This window comes from Carassius auratus, unplaced genomic scaffold (genome assembly GCF_003368295.1).
Source record: "Carassius auratus strain Wakin unplaced genomic scaffold, ASM336829v1 scaf_tig00215205, whole genome shotgun sequence".
NCBI classification, from domain to species: Eukaryota; Metazoa; Chordata; class Actinopteri; order Cypriniformes; family Cyprinidae; genus Carassius; species Carassius auratus.
In genome coordinates, this window is record NW_020527982.1 from 1,155,096 (window position 1) to 1,172,918 (window position 17,823).

At 37.8% G+C, this 17,823-nt stretch overlaps 2 protein-coding genes across 4 annotated transcripts in view; one reads left to right on the forward strand and one right to left on the reverse strand.

Moving 5' to 3' along the window:
- The window catches only part of LOC113093917 (beta-citrylglutamate synthase B-like), a 24,793-nt gene extending 12,343 nt beyond the window's left edge, over positions 1–12,450 (forward strand). Inside the window, exons 4-7 of one of the 3 annotated variants that reach the window (XM_026259515.1) lie at positions 2,155–2,358; positions 2,561–3,089; positions 10,259–10,330; positions 12,397–12,450. In XM_026259515.1, coding sequence (XP_026115300.1) covers positions 2,155–2,358; positions 2,561–3,089; positions 10,259–10,292 — 767 coding nt within the window. In that variant the 3' untranslated portion in view covers positions 10,293–10,330; positions 12,397–12,450. Of the gene's footprint in view, positions 1–2,154; positions 2,359–2,560; positions 3,090–5,011; positions 5,847–10,258; positions 10,331–12,396 lie in introns of those variants that run through there. The other 2 variants (XM_026259513.1, XM_026259514.1) reach the window with 2 other exon arrangements.
- LOC113093918 (zinc finger MYND domain-containing protein 12-like) lies at positions 5,684–17,030 on the reverse strand. The gene is made up of 8 exons (XM_026259516.1): positions 16,653–17,030; positions 13,052–13,193; positions 12,786–12,957; positions 10,841–11,010; positions 10,436–10,558; positions 10,273–10,354; positions 7,067–7,212; positions 5,684–6,473 (listed from the first exon to the last, which is right to left on the reverse strand). Exons 1-8 carry the CDS (start codon positions 16,763–16,765, stop codon positions 6,360–6,362), a joined length of 1,062 nt encoding a protein of 353 aa, XP_026115301.1. The 5' UTR covers positions 16,766–17,030; the 3' UTR covers positions 5,684–6,359.
- Between the last annotated feature and the right edge of the window lie 793 nt (positions 17,031–17,823).

A 17,823-nucleotide genomic window follows, 5' to 3' on the forward strand; every position in this document is an offset into this window, starting at 1 on the left:
ACGGTGACTTTTAATTGCCTAAAATAGTGTGGTAAAACAACAGATTTGATTTTAAATTTCATCGTAACATGTAAGCCTGGCCTACAGAAAAGAACATCTATGATTAATCTATCCAATATTGTGTTGGTCATGCTAAACAATGATGTTTAGTTTGTTGAATAATACAGAACATATAAAACTTTAAATAAAAATAGCATTTAAAATTGCTATCGCTGTTAGATTTTCCAAAATTGTTCAGCCCTAATTCATTGTGCATGTATTGTGTTTCATAACAGAGCTTTGTGAGATCGCGATTGAACTCAGATGTCAGCATTTTAGTGAATATGAAGGAGTGCTCTTTGCTCGCATTCTGCAATTCCAAACCATGCATTTCAGCCTGTGTTTGCTTTTCTGTAAAAAAAAACAAACAAAAAAAAACAGTGGTTTATGAATGTTGATACTTTAATTACAAATATTTTATGGGGAGCGTTTATGCTGGGATTTTGTGGCTAGGCAAGATGGAACTTAATGTTTCATGTGAATTTTATGGATGTACTAAAAAAAAATCTATACGCTACATTTATGCACATGGGAGCTGGACAAAACATGAATGTTGCAGGCAAGACAACATTTCTGTGGGAGCGGGACCGAATCCTGCGGGAGCGGGTCTGTGTTGGCTCTATTCTACCGTTTGGTACGGATTGGCTTGGTTTGTGTTTACACTGCAGTGTAGTAGTTTAGCGCTTTAGAGCGGGCAGGATTATTCACATGGTGTTCTAGTTGTGCCGCCTCTACTGTTTCGACTCATTTTCGTTCCCCGTCGCACCATCAAGCTCTCGCTGTTTCTGCTCCTCTGCTATCAACGAGAGGAATGTATGTACTTCCTCAACAGATAGCGGAACGGCCATTTTTTGGTTGTAAAAGTTTTTTTTTCAACTTGTTCAAAACAGTTGCGTTTCAATCCTCCGTTGACTGTGCTGATTTAAATCTAGCAGTTCTGTTGCGTCTCATGTCGCAAGTTCAGTGTGCCATATCATGCCGTATCATGCAGTGAAAAAGTGTCATATGATGCACTTCATGTCTACACGTTCATCGTTTTGTGAAGTCATTGTGAAATGGAGTGTTGCATCATGATGCAGGTTTCTTCAGAAATGTGAGAACTTGTGAACTTAAAAAACAAACAATTTAATTAGTATGTATTGTACTGTTAATTTGCAATATAATATTAATTTACCATTTTATTAATTCAAATCTATTAATAGAAAATTCTAATGGCATTTATCGTTCTGTTTAACAACCGAATATTAATTCAATGTTTTGATACAAATCTATTAATAGAAAAGTAATAAAGAATAAGTTCTTCTTGTGAATTGCGTTTATTTCTTTTCTAAAAACATTGGCTAGACTCTCTCTCTCTTTTTAAAGGTGTAGAAACTCTGGTCATGTGCAAGTCTTGTGCGCACACATTTCAGTCAAACCTTTGCTAAAAAGGGTATTGGGTCGATGAGCTACAGATGAAAATAAAACCTGTTGACTGGCACAATGTTGACTGTTGTCAGGCAGTGACATGTTTTAAAAGGCCCATTGGGTAATTGGGTGGAATGGTGACAGCCTGATAGTTGAACATCTGGAGAGTTCACAGCCCTGCTGTATCACCTTTGTGCCCTTGAGCGACTCGAGTCACTTAACCCCTAGTTGCTCTTGGGAGCCTCTCCCTGCAATTAGTGTCTTGCACATCTCCTTGTTGACAGTTATGCAATTCTCTTCCCTACCTTCGCTTACTACTTTTGTTACCTTAATTGAAAACAAGTAGGGCATTCTGCATGTGTACAAATACATCCTACGACCTGGCTGTGTATCAAGAGTGTAAAATGTCTCATGAAGCTTCATGCATTTAACCCTGGACTGTTACAGGTTGCTCCTGTTCTGTTTGGTCATTATGCAGAGAAATCAATCATTAGTTGAGCTTTTGGCAATGACACTTAAATGTTTCATAACTTCCTGAAGTAGCAGAAGACACATTTTGCTTTAGGTAGTTCCTAAAATTAATTCTGTGAATAGTAGAGTAAGTTGGTGCACGTTTTTTTTTTTTTTTTTCTGGTAAAACCTTACTTTTGATAAATTTGTACTTGATCATAGTTGGGCTTTAACAGTGTGCCACATTTGGATCTACAGGTAAAGCTGTGTTCCTGGCCCGGGATAAGCCCCACCTCTCAGACCTGTGTCATCTGATTCGCCATGACGCACCGTACCTGTTTCAGGAGTATGTCAAGGAGAGCCATGGGCGGGATGTGCGAGTGGTTCTGGTCGGGGGGAGAGTGATCGGATCCATGCTGCGCTGCTCTACCGACGGACGCATGCAGAGCAACTGCTCACTGGGTATGCAATCGTACACTCACCTCCTCTAAAATATAAAAAAAAAAAAATCTATTGCATTTTTAGTAATTAAAGTTTTTCATCAGATTTCTCATTCATTTCAGTTACCATTTTTTATTGTTTTAGTTTTAACACACAAAAACACTGCCCGTTATTTCCCATTAGCCTACCTGCTCATGATTTTGCTCTTTTTATTTTTTGATAGGTGGGGTGGGAATGATGTGCCCCCTCAGTGAGCAGGGGAAGCAGCTGGCTGTGCAGGTGTGCAATATTTTGGGGATGGACGTCTGCGGAGTCGACCTGCTGCAGCTGAACGACGGTTCCTTTGTGGTGTGCGAGGTCAACGCCAACGTGGGCTTCATCGCGTTCGACCAGGCTTGTGGGATGGACGTGGCAGGCACCGTGGCTGACTACATCCTCTCCCTTCTGCCAAGCCGCCTCAGCAGGAAGATGTCATTGCTCTCTGTGGTCTCCAGCACCAGCGAAACCAGCAGCGAGCCCGAGGTGTGTATCCCAACCGAGGTGATAATCCCCACGGAGGTGTGTATTCCCAATGAGATCTGCCCACCCGGCGCTACCTGTGCCATCACTGACGCCGTCTCCACCATGAGCACAAGCTCCACCTCTAGCGAGAGCGAGGTGGATCTAACAGAAACAGGCCCCGCTCCCGTCACTGCAGATCCTGCCTACAATATCAACTCCCTTCTCGCGAGTGAGATAAAACTGTTGACTGAGTGAGTTGGAATTACAGCCACAAACGCACACTTACATATACACATACACACACATACACAAACATCAAAGAGCGAAAACATACTGAAGTGGACATTTTACACACAGAGATGCACACATGTAATCATACTAACCCTCCCTGTAAACCCCCGTCTGAGGCTGCTCCCCTGATGTTTCTTCTCCATTGACAGACTATAGAATTATACAAGTGTACAGTGCAGCTGGAAGTGCACTAGCTAGTGTACACTCCAGCCTGGCTGTAGTGCACCAGCTGGATATGTGTTTGTCACTGTAATTTGAGGGTGCATGCACTGTAGAGTGGTTTTACCAGGACGCGATTCCCAAATGTAACCTTTCAGCTACCAACTGGATTCTGATGTACATACTCTGGGTTAGGGTACACACATACTGACACACACTTAAGGACATATTAAAGTCTGTATTATAGAGAGAGAATGAATAAATTTTGTCTGTTACAAACCTTGTGGTAAAGCCTGGCTGAAGGTATAATGCATCGCATGCATGGGGCGAGAAAGAGGAAACTGAATGGACAGGACCAGGATACTAAGGCACATACCTCTCTGCCCTCGAAAAGCCCACACAGACACATAGAGGGAAAGCAAGAACAAAAACTGGAAAGCTGTGAAAATTCTTATCCATCCTAACTCTTTTAAAAGCATGAATGAGTATGAGTTATTTTAGTCTGTTGCAGTTGCTGCCTGTAGTAAATTAATTACTAACGATCAGACAAGCGTAAAGGTTTCATTTGCTTTGCCGGTGTCAGTAAAATTGAATGACTGATGTGGGACCCGTTTTGAATTACCTTTCTTAATGTGAAAGCGAGGATTTGGCCCATAGGAACAACTTCTTTCTCTCAGGCATCTTCTGTCTGTTAATTCTGCGATGAGGCAGCCATTTTAGAAATCCTCCATTTTGGACTGGTTAAAGCAATCTGTTTGCGGATCAATTGTATGGAAGATATTGTGAGCGGGAAAAAGATACCAACGTCTACTACTCAAATTGGCTAATGACCATACGCCAATCTGCATGTGTGCCACCCCAAAAGCAATTTCCCACATAGAGTCTGAACAGTGATTTGCAGAGAATCCGAGCGAGTAGACTTTTAACTACTAATGTTTTTACCACAAGGGCTGAACGTTTTGCCAACACTAAGCGCTGATGATGAATAAGCTATTTGTCTTCAACGACTTGTTTGTACAAAAATACTGCAACAATAAAACTGAAGTGTCAACTCAAACGGGTGCTACAACTGTTCTTAATTCAGCCCAGTGGTCTAAAAGCCAATGAGAACCTGAAGGAAAAGTGTATTGATTTGAGCTAAATTGACATGTATTTGTTGTACTCCGTTATATCTGTACACAACACATTTCTTACAAGTCTAATTCTTCTATTTAAAGTTAAGCATCTCTAATGTCTCTTTCTGGGAGTCTCTCAAAATCCAAAAATTCTTAATTTCAGCATATTGTCATCGAAGGCAAGCCACATCTAGTCTTCAGGATTCCATACAGCAAACCTAAAGTGGACCAAGCTCACAATCCAAACCAGCTCGGAATGGTTTACAGTGTTAGACGTCATAGTTTTTAGATCTATTAAATGTGAGTTCGGACTTTCAGATAAATAGTTTACATTAAGATGCAATATAGATTTGAAATTTAGTCAACTCAGGGAAGCAGCCTTGATCAAATTCCTCTCCGTGGTAACGTGACACATTCATGCTAGACAGTTCTGCCTATGTGTATCAATAAACAAAAGAACAAAGCGTTATAAAATATTAAGAAATGGATGCTGTGAGACCTGATGCTTACTACACTCTTTTCTTGTGCGTTTTATAATATTTGGTGTTCTGTTGTCTTATTGTTTTCCTAATTTATCTTTTTTTTTTTTTTTTTTTTTTTTTTTTGAGAAAAAGGTCAAACTGGTTTATATGCGATAATCTTGCTTGAGAAAGACTGAAGAGTGATGAAGGGTTTTAGTGCAAGTTTGACTGAACAGCTGTTGACCACCTGATACACACTCGCACACACTCTTCTCAAGCATTGTGATTTGCCATCTTGTGTGTGTGATGTGTTCCATCATTCCATGCAACCAGAGACTTGCACCTTCCACCTCTTCCCACGCAAGAACGAGTGTCCCTGTAAACTCCTGACACTTTTCGGTGTTTTTGCGATAACACACCATATGGTTGTCGGACTTACAAGCTTTGCCTCCACTTCAAGGATACAACAGGAAGTTTCTTCTCCACTTATCGAACCTGTGTGACTTCAAAACGTAATAAAATGCTAATTCAGAATGGAGAGGTCAAACCTCCATGACAGCAGTTCAAAAACACACCTCTGAACTGAGAGCTAAAATTGCATCATCAGATTGGACACCGTGAAAACACGGTCTATATGAAGTAGTACTCGATCTGATTTGATGAGCTCTACCACTGTACCCTTCTGACTTGAGCAAGTTGGCAATTAACGTAGCATTACATAACTAAAAATGAAAAGCAACAGTTGCTGCTAATGAACAACTATCTCTCTGGTATGGAAAAGGGAAATGTTTTGAGGTTCCATGTGGTCATTTCATTGCCTTTTTTTTTTCTTTTTTTTCGTGGGAACCTAAATGCCAAAAACCAAGCAATGTTGTATAATTTAAAACAAGAAATTACTAGTGATAGAACGCTAACATTGATGTTATGTGTCATTACGTAATAATACCAATAAAGACATTTTAAAAATGTCCAGAACATGAAACTGTGTCGGCTTGTCTGTTTATCTCACATCACAGTTGATAGGCCTTCTCCACTGGTCTTTTATTAGATTTTTGCTGTGGTCTGCCTCACTAAAGGTGTTGTCACATATACTGTTGTTCAGCGAATTTTCATGGGCAAAATCCAGTTATTTCAGTAGGAATCGCTCAGGAATTTTACATGAGGGTAAAATAACTCCTCACACACAGATTTCACGACAGGTTGGAGTTCACAAACTGACTGTTGACCAAGAGACAGCTGCTTGGTTCAAAAGTAACTTAAATGTGAGCTGTGCTTCATACATCACTGTTGAACAAGACAATGGACCTTTTTTGCCCATGAAATTTGGCCCTGACTGCACCTTAATTATACATCAATATCTCCCAATATCCATGGTTTTAATGAATGAATATGAACACTGTACAGTGTAAATACAAAGTTTGACTGTTGTGCTGTATATTGTGGTCTTTTTGTTTTGTTTTGTGGAGGTTTGTGTTATGTAGTTTAGAGGCCAGTCTCATTCCAACTGTTTTCCAGCATATTGTAGTAGGTTATGGATCGACTCTCTCAGTCTGTTTTGCTCACGTAACCCCTGGATCAACACCTCAGCCTTCTTCCCATACTCCAATGCCTATATACACAAACACAAAAACAAAAGGAATATATACCAAAAACAAAAAAAGGAAACTTAATTTTCACATTACACATGAACAGCTGAACAATAACACCCGTTTAATATGATAGTGTGGTAAGTTTAGGGGTTTAATTCGGGGATCGTAGTGTAGTTATACACTACAAATAATGGGATGTTACCGGTTTGATCTAAAAGCTGAGGAGCTGTGAAGTGATACAGTAGAGGGTTTTGTTGTAGTTTGATATGAGAGCTGGGAGGTTGAACAAGTTTGCGATAAGAACTGCGGATTTAAACCGAAGTCGGAGGAATGCTAAAGGAGAATCCCATTACAACGAGAATAGCAGTGCAACAGTCTGACTGTCATTTTCCATCATGGCTTTAGTCTTTAGTGTTAAGCTGCACTGAAGTCAAAAGAACTTAATGTTCATAGCAAGAATTTAATTTGACTTTTGGTTAAGGTTTAGTTACTCGCTATGATTTGATTTTGCAGATCACTGGTGAGGTGAGTGTTGAATTCAGGAGAACAATGTAAATGCATCTCATGAAGCATCTGAGTGGAATATTTTAATGAGTCAATCTTTATTGTTTACCTTGGTGTAGTTGTTGCATAGTAACCACAGCATAGCCAGAGAATGTGCCAACATGGCTGACTGCTCAGGGCGAGGCTTCACACACTGTTCCTCAAACTCTAAGATACATCCCAACATCTGATCAGCCTCCACACACTGGGCCTCATCTACACACAAAAGAGGAAGATCAATGTCAGCTATAATAGCTACTCACAGGTGAGTGCAGTAGTTTGGTTCTGAGAAACCAGATCTAGCTGTGAAAGAGGCTGAATTATGAATTCTGTTGAATGATCTCTAGAAGATATTGAGAAGCATGATCTAGCATCTAGTGCTTTGAAACCTATCCCCTTGTAGGGAATTGCTCCTATCTGACATTGTTGGCCAGACTGATAACTCAACCAATATTTGACCACTCTTTGAGATGAATCGGCTTATAAGCATGCTAGCTTGGTCCATTAGGAGAGGCATTTACACTCCCTAGTGCCAGTTCAGAATTCCACCAACAAGCTAGTCAATGAATAGTTTGTTTGCAAATCATTTTATTGCATAACATTTTATTTTATTGTATTTACACTACTGTTCAGAAGTCTGGTTAGTGAGATTTAAAAAAAAGAAATCAATATTACTTTTCAGCAAAGTCACATTTAACCGATCAAAAGTGACAAATGTATATATATATATATATATATATATATATATATATATATATATATATATATATAAATAGTTCTATACATTTTTAAATAAAAAATTAAAATCATCAAAAATTAAAAAAAAAAAAAAATGTATTAGGTTTTTGAACATTAATAAGTTTCTTGAGCTGCAAATCAGCATATTAGGATGATTTCTGATCATGTGACACTGAAGACCGGAGTAACAGTTGCTGAAAATTCAGCTTTGCCAGCACAGGAACAAATCATTTTTAGGATATAATAAAAAAGAAAATTAATATACTTTATAAATTTAAAAGGTAATAATATTATTAAAATACGAATATTAAAATATTAAAAGTATTAGCTCATATCATTCATTTTTGTTATTGTATGAGTTACGAACAAACAAATGCACAATAAACAGTAGAATGTTTATCAATTAGCATTGCACTTATTAAACGTTTAATGTATTCATTTATACATTTTTTTTTTTTTTTTTGCTTATACCTACTGCATTACCGACCATTCAAATTCCAACTGTATATGTCACTGAGTTGCTTGACTGAACAGTGAGCACAGTTGGATGATTGACTTCACTGATCAGTGACACGATATGACTGTCTGCTCTCCAGAGACAGAAAGAATAAAAGTCTGGCTAGTCATGTGTCCTTGATTGATATCAGGTCATGCTTGTTGTTGTATCTCTGTGCAGTCGCATCCACCGGGACATGCAGAGCAGGGCTGGCTGAGCTGTTTCCTGCTATAGCGTCATCTGCTCAGAAGTTATAATATGATGTGGCTAGCCAGAGGGCAGTACTGGCGCCAGTCTACTGACCTCGGGTCAGTCAGTATGAGGCCAGACAACAGAAAGGATCAAGCGTACTGACCACTGACCAGCCAGCCACACTGAGCAAAGCCATCCACGTCACTGGAAGACTCTGCCAAAACACAGCTGAGGTTAATTGGCTTAGAGAGAGAACTAGGACAGGAGTGCTCCATGTCCTCACGGCTGTGTCATGTTTGATCTTAGTTATCAGTGGAATCAACTAGGTTTTGCTCTAGGACACAACCTTATGACTCTAAATATAATGCTTACTTCATACAAACTAATACATAAACATCCAATCATGTCATAACCGGAACAGGCTGATTTAAAAGCTTATGGTAAATTAAATCCACAGGAGCATAATGACCTAATAACAGTCTTATGATTATGACTACATACAGAAAGCATGACAAGCCTTCATTAGAGAAGAAGAACAGTGAAAGTGAAAGATAGAGAAACACTAAGAAGGACTGTGTTCAAACAACAGAGAACTACTTCTGCAAAGTGACAGCAAATGTCAATATTCCTTTAAGACCTTGAACCTTGTTTCCGCAAAAAACCGACCACAGACAACTTCACAAAGCCAGCGTTCATGAAAAAGCTGCAATTTGTTACTCGTTACTCACAGACATCTATGTGGAAATGTATGTATATATATTATATATGTGTATATATATACACACACACACACACTCACATACATGCTGTCTTGATCATAAAACCTGGAAGCATTTTCAACATCTGCCCTGGTCAGCTCAATCACATGACTTGAATATTATCAAAACACTTTGGACAGATTTTGTGTGAAGACTGAGAAGCTGATTCTATTTATTAAACATTAATGGGCATTAATGCAATTCAATTAAAATAATTATTTTCTATTTGAATATATTAAATTCTAAATCTAATTTATTAATGTGACATCACACCTGTTTTCCAGCATGTTGTAGCAGATTATGGATTGACTCTCAGGTTTAAACAGACAGACTATGGATGAAACCTGCTATGATTGCCCTACTTTCAGAGCATAAATAAATAATATTCTCATTTGCAGTTCATAGGGGACATATTGTATTATAGAGTTACAGCATGAAAAACTATTTAAACCTGTATCATTTTACATAACATTGACCCATTTTATCTCACAATTTTTTTTTTTATATCTCCTAGTTCTCACTTTTAACTCGATTTGACTCAACGGTTGCGAGTTTGTCAATTCGGAGGAAAAAAGCCAGGGATAAAACTCATGATTCTGAGCCGAGCCATATTTTCAACATAATAATAATAATAATAATAATAATAATAATAAATGTTTTTTGAGCAGCAAATCAGAATATTAGAATGATTTCTGAAGGACCATGTGACACTGAAGGCTGGAGTAATGCCGCTAAAAATCAGCTTTGAAATAACAGGAATAAATTACATTTGATAATATATTCAAATAATTAAATAGTAAATAATTAAATAGTAAATATATTTCACTATATTACTGCTACTGCTTGATCAAACAAATGCAGGCTTGGTGAGCCGAAGAGAATTCTAAAAAAAAAAAAAAAAGTTATTATTAATGTATTATTATTCCAAATTGGTCAATTAAATGTGTCTTTGCACATTTAAAATACTCATAAAAAAAAAAACTGACCTGACTTTAATAGTACACACACATTTCACTGATTGGTGATTGAATGAATAATGGATTGGATGAATAATGTTTGCGGACGTGTCTTTGTATAGGTTTACTGTCTTACCAAAACACTTCTCTGGATGAGTGCTGCTCTGACTGATACCATCCATCAGCTTACACAGGTGAGTGTGCCATGAATTTGCCACCTGTACACATGCACGCAATGTGATGAGAGATATTTTACAGAGACAGATGTCTCACTGTGTGCTGAGGGTGGGTATGCCCACCTCTGTGTACAGCGACTGGGCAATGTCAGGCTTGTTTTGCTTCAGAAACACATCAGCCATAAGGAAATATCCTCCAGATGTCACAGTACTGCCCAAACCAAACATTTCACTTGCATAGTACACCTACACATAGGAAAAAATATATATGTACAGTCAGTTTTTTAATTAATACACACATAAACAAATGATATCAATAAATGAACATACAATTTAGATTTTTAGTTAAAATTATTCATGCCAGTACGCCACAATTGACCAATCATAATTAACTGTTTCAAAGGGCCTTGCAATATTTCTACAAAATCCTAATGTTTATTACCACACAAACACGCATCAGTAATAAGTCATAGCAGAAGATTATGTTCTTGTACAATTATGTCCAAATGCACACATTTTAGTACTTACATCATTAGCAAAGTGAGTGAGAGCAGATGTGTATTTTCCCATGGCAGCATGCAGGCGGCCCAGGGTCCTGTGTAGCTGATGAAGGACAGTGTGACTGCAGCCTGGTGTTTTCATTACTGTCCACTCGGCCTTTGACAGATACTCATGTGCTTGGGAGAGAGAACCTAAACCTTAACACACACACACACACACAAACAACAATCGCTATGTATGAACAAAGGGTCCTTGATGCTTCTTGATTTCTAGTGAGCCTGCCTATTAGAAGGTCTCTCTACTCAATACAGCCATCTTTGATGTTTCTGTTGGAAGACACATCCAATGTTTTAAATATTCATGCCTGGTTTGTTCATCTGTCCAACAAGTTGAAAGCAGCCACAGTGAATTCTCATTCTATCCATATTGTCACGATCACCAGCTGGAGTGCTCATGAGCTCCACTAGAGGGCAAGCCATCACTTAATTTTGCCACTCTAACCCAGATTACATTTCCCAAAACCCCTGCCTTGAAACTCATTATCACACCAAACCTGTTTCCTATCAGTGACACTATATGGGTTGCACTCATCCACACTCACATTGCTGATTATTGTTTAGCTTGTTTCATTTCCGTGTCTTCATGTTTTTGTCCTTGCCTATTGTTTTTGACCTTGGACTGTTTATTTGTTTTTGATCGTTTGCTGCCTGCCCTGACTATTGCCTGTTATCTGGATTACCCTTTTGCATCTGCCTTGGATGTTACTGTTTGCTGGTATTTTGAGCCTGTCTGTTCTGACCAGTCTTTAGAATAAAGCTTGCATTTGGATCCTCATCTCTGCTGTCATACTCCCCATGTTACACATATAGACAGAAGCTTAATTATAAGAGGTGTGTCTCGATCCGCTCCCTAATTCAATAGTGCACTTCCCAGGGAGTTGGCCATTCTAAGGGGTGTCTCATCATCAAAGTCAAAAAAATACAGAGAGAATCAGTTGCTCACTATATTTACTTACTGAAAATGCCGTCATGTTTGCAGTCTCCCCTAGTTCTGAGAAGATGAGTGCAAGTGTATTCCTAAAATGCATGGAAAGGAACAGTCCTGCAAACTTTTAATAACTATAAATCAATTAAGGGTTTTTATAAGATTAATTGAACAAAATGTTTTAATTTATTTTAATAGATCTTTTTTATTTATTTGTTAATTTATGCATGTTCTGCAATTTTGTGTGGTCTGTGGTTTTCCTGTGGTCTGTAAATTCACAGCCATTTCTCCAGTCTTCAGCATCACATGATCCTTTAGAAATCATTCTAATATTCTGATTTGATACTCAAGAAACATTTATTATTATGATTATTGTTCTGCTTAATATTTTAGTGAAAACCATGGTTTTTGGTCAGGATTCTTTGATGAAAAGAAAATTCAGAGAACAGCCTTTGTTTGAAAATGGACATCTTTATAAGGAAATGTTATAATGTCATAAATGTCTTTACTCTCATTTTTGATCAATTTAGTGCATCCTTGCTGAATAAAAGTATTCATTTTTATTTTAAAAAACTAACTTTTGGATTTTCTTGTCACAGAAATGGAGATGGAGCTCACGACGAAGAGCTTTCAATGCAAGAGTTTCTCATTGAGACAGAACACATCTGCATGACTAGTCTGCCACATGCTGAATTACATAACAATTGCCTTTCCACTCAGTTCATGTCCAAGCACCGCCCTAGAGCCTATCCATAGACCATCCCACAGGAAGTAAACCGGGCTCTGCCAGCTTCAGATTTTAGCAAAAGTTTGTTTCCATTCTCTTCTAAAGTGGAAGTTATTGCTGGTCAGCCTCTAGAGAGGTTCTAGAACTATCAGTGGCTCTCAATCTAATGGAACCTGGAACAATCTAATACCTTGGAGAGATTTAATATTATAGCACAGCACTGTGTTGATTTTTGCATCTGTGTTTCAATGCATGCCTCACCTATATTAGCCTGTGCGAGCAGTAGATAAGCTGGCACCAGTTCAACAGCAGAGGATCCGTGCACTCGCGTGGCCCAGCGCAGGAATAGGAGAGCGGCTGGTAACACATCTTGAAACCTCTTCTTGGACACCCACCTCTGCGACTCTAAATGAGCAATCTCTACTAGATGTTTCTAGTGTCAAAAACATGCAAAACACAGACTAATTACACATCTGCCCTATTGGCATAACATATGACCAAGTTTACTTGATGGAGTACATTCAAACCTGTTTCTTCAGTGTTTCTTTGTGGTGATGCTCTCTGTCGGACTGCAGTGTGCCGAATGGTGCAGGTGTGTGGATAGATACCAGCAACGAACAGACTTTTCCATGAATACTGGTCCAATCAGTTTGCTGGTGGTCAGAGTTACTACACACACACACACACACACACACACAAACACATACATTCCAGAGATTTTTATTGTTTTTATACAGCTAGTTATAACCAAACTCAAATAGAAAACTTAAAGGGTTAGTTCGCCCAAAAATGAAAATGATGTCATTAATAACTCACCCTTATGCTGTTCCAAACATGTAAGACCTCCTTTTATCTTCGGAACACAGTTTAAGATATTTTAGATTTAGTCTGAGAGCTCTCAGTCCCTCCATTGAAGCTGTGTGTACAGTATACTGTCCATGTCCAGAAAGGTAAGAGAAACATCATCAAAGTAGTCCATGTCACATCAGAGGGTCCGTTGGAATTTTTTGAAGCATCGAAAATACATTTTGGTCCAAAAATAGCAAAAACGACGACTTTATTCAGCATTGTCTTCTCTTCCGTGTCTGTTGTGAGAGAGAGTTCAAATCAAAGCAGGATATCCGGTAGCGAACGAATCATTCAGTTCACCAAATCGAACTGAATCGTTTTAAATGATTCGCGTCTCTAATACGCATTAATCCACAAATGACTTAAGCTGTTAACTTTTTTTAATGTGGCTGACACTCCCTCTGAGTTCAAACAAACCAATATCCCGGAGTAATGCATGCACTCAAACAGTAGTACACTGACTGAACTGCTGTGATGAACACCGAGCCAAGCCAGATAACGAACAATAGACTGACTCGTTCACGAGTGAAGAACCGGTTGCATTGGTGTTCGGATCACCAGTAGTTCTTTCGGACAGTTCAATTCAATAAACCGGTTGAGGAAAACGGTTCACCGGATCTTTTGCGCTCGACGTAATGGCGTCATTTGCGATGATTGCCCTTGATTCACGCCTTCGGTTTACCCGCATCCATAACACTAGCACAGAATCAGTTCAGAATCAATCACCAAAAGAATCAGTTCAGTTCAGACGCTCTGTGTGTCGGTCTGCTTCACGCTGAAGCACACATGCGCAGTATCATCAGCCCCTCGGTTCAAGAATCGGATGCGTCTGACAGAAACGGTTCTTTACTCGTGAACGAGTCAATGTTTTGTTCGTTATCTGGCTCGGCTCGGTGTTCATCTTCAGTTCTCTCTTCACAGCAGTTCAGTCAATGTACCGTTTGAGTACATGAATTACTCTGGGATATTGGTTTGTTTGAACTTAGAGGGAGTGTCAGCCACATTAAAAAAGTTAACAGTTTAATTAATTTGTGGATTAATGCGCATTAGAGACGCAATCCGTTTAAAACGATTCAACTCGTTTTGGTGAACTGAATGAATCGTTCGCGAACCGGATATCCAGACTGCTTTGATTTGAACTCTCTCTCACACAGACACAGAAGAGAAGACAATGCTGAATAAAGTTGTCGTTTTTGCTGTTTTTGGACCAAAATGTATTTTCGATGCTTCAAAAAATTCTAACTGACCCTCTGACGTCACATGGACTACTTTGATGATGTTTTTCTTACCTTTCTGGACATGGACAGTAGACCGTACACACAGCTTCAATGGAGGGACTGAGAGCTCTCAGGCTAAATCTAAAATATCTTAAACTGTGTTCCGAAGACAAATGGAGGTCTTACATGTTTGGAACAGCATAAGGGTGATCGGTGAACTCTTTTGGGTGAACTAACCCTTTAATGCAATTTTACAATTAAAATAGTTTTGGTTTTTGGGAGCTCTTGTCAGATTTAGCTAATTTCTAGGCACAAATTTGTCCTTAAGATATAAATAGGTACACGTGTACATGCAGATTTTGGTATATGTGGTTTACCGAGACTCTCCGGCATAATTGTTTTTATACTGAACAAACTGTATTTTCTGTCCCCTTACCCTAAACCCACCCCCCACACAAAACCTCCTGCATTTTTTGATTTTCAAAACAATGTTTAGTATGACATTTGGTTTAGGAGCTCACATGAATAGAGCACCAACCCTGCAAGAATTAAAAATAAATAAATAAATGTAATAACAGGAAAATAAAGAAATAAATGACATAATAAACAAATTTAGTACATCTATAATAAAATTTAATTCAAATTTTTTATTACATTTTTCCTATATGTATTTATTTCTATTTATTTTAACTTTTTTTTTTACTTAAACTGAAATAAATAAATGTATTTTAAAATAAATACATACAAACATTAATAAATAAATTAAATATTGAAATAAATGAATAAGTCAATAAAATTTTAAAAATATAATACAAAGGAAAAATACATAAAGCATGTAAAAATTGTATTCCGGGAAGCTAAATAAATTCCAGGTTAAATCTGATTATAAATTAACTAAATTTGTTTTCATTAAGTCATTTATTTATTTATTTATTATTTCGGCAGGTTTGGTCATTCACAGAAGAATACTTATAAAACCATATTCACACACATTTGTGTCCTCATAAAACAAACTTGATATTGGCAACAATCTACTTTTGTGAAACAGACACAAAACAAAGCAAGCAAGCCATACAGGTTTGGAACATATTTCATATTTCATTTAACTATCGGATCAAGAGCTGCCCGTCAAAGAAAGAATTTAGATATTTGCATGTTGACACAGGACTGCTAGACATAATGGCAACAGCTGCACCATTTTACCATTTCTAAATAAAGTGTAATATATTATTGTAATGATCTGCCGGTGTTATCTTATAAAACATATATATATAGAGAGAGAGAGAGATAGAGAGAGAGAGAGAGAGAGAGAGAGAGAGGGTCAAACGTGCTTCATTCAAGCCCTTCACGTGACACGTGTGCGTTGCTTCTCTTCTATAGTCACTAAAAGCATTAATCACTGCGGAAGACGCGGTTATTTAAAACACTAGCCAAATAGATCGATACTTTTGATAAAACATTACCCGTAACAACTTTTTCTGCAAATTGCCTCCTGTCTTACATATGTATAAAACAGATAAAGCATCTGATCTTATAATATTTATATCTAATTGGGATTAACTGAGGAATTAAAACATTTATTTCTTTTAAATAGAAAACTCTCAGAAGCCTTTGACTCTGAGGACCCAATGTCTTCATCTTTGATTACTATTTTTCTCCCTTTACGAAGGAAAAACAGAGACCGGACTTCTTGGAACTGAATAAACCTGCTGTAGATCGTTGTGAGGATTGTGGCTTCTTTAAAAACAGCAAGTGAAAACTCCAAGCATGCACAAAAAACACACATTTTCCCAGTCATATTTCTTTCCCTTTTTCCTGGTTGGTTTTAAGCACGCGTGGCTGGCTATTCTCTTCTCCCTGCATATAATTTTTCCTCCAGCTGTTTGAACTCGTTCAACCTTTCCATCTCTGCAGTAACACGGCCAAGAATGTGAGCGTGACGTGTTTGGCGCCACCTGCTGTCTGTCCGCGCAGTTACACAGTTAGCACTGCGGTCGGTTGGTTAATATTGTAAGACAAAAACACATAAATTAACTGAATAACTCGAAGGCTCCAGACTCACCAGTAAAAGGTGACCAGGCATCTTGTGCACTGCAGTTTCGCAGGTTTCTGGCAAAGTTCGCACAGCTTCTTTACTCCTTTAGGATTTGCTAGCGGGGTAATATTTGCCGACATCCCATATAAATTTACTCGCAGCTGTTTCAGCCTTTAAAATGTGCTGATATTAATACTTTTATTAAGAACTTCAGTTTTTCTTTCAGACAAGATGTTTCAACAGTTTTCTCATTACAAGTCGGCTCACGCAGTAACTCTTCCTTTGTGTTTGAGTTTGTGTTTTTCATTTTAGTTCCCATGGAGACGACCTCGGGGCAGCTGACGAGGATTTGTCTGCACCTGCGATTTTTATGTTTTATATTTGTTTCGTTTTTTTATATACACGATGTGTAGTTTTGTAACAATAGCATTATTATTGAATTTATATATATAACTGCATTGTACATAGGCTATTGTCTGGAAACTTCACTGAAAAGTTTTCCCCTCTTGACCACTACATTTGAAAGACCGGGGTTAGTTGTTACAAGGGTTATTTGTCAGGTAGGTACTTTGAAGTTTTCAGTCAAACGATCAATTAAAATGTAAAGCATTGACTTTGTTTTTCAAATCTTACAATATACATTTACATAAATGCTGTCCTCCATCTGTACAATAAAGGTTTTCAGGCATGCTAATATTGCTTGTCGAATATTATGAATACTCTAAGTTTACATTCAGTTCATAAGAAGCTTTTATGAAAGCGACTTGCAAATGACAATACAAGTGGAAACAGTTAAAGTAAGACTATACAAATAGTGGTACCATAAAAAATGAATTCCACAGATAACAGAAACATTCTACAGCAGATGGGTAAGTGCATTGTTTTTTTTAAATAAATAAAAAATATATACATACACTGCTGTTCAAAAGTTTGGCATCACTCAGATTTTAATTTTTTTTTTTGTTTGTTTTTTTTTGTTTTAAAGAAGTTTCTTCTGTTCATCATGGCCACATTTATTTGATCAGAAATACAGAATAAAAAACAATTCTGTTTTTCTATTTTAATAAAATTATATTATATTGAAATTTATTTCTGCATTTTTCATCATCATTATGCCAGTCTTCAGTGTCACACGACTAAGTACTAGCTGTACTTAAAACTGAGCTGTAATGCCTGGGTTTATTGGCACCTTCTGTTG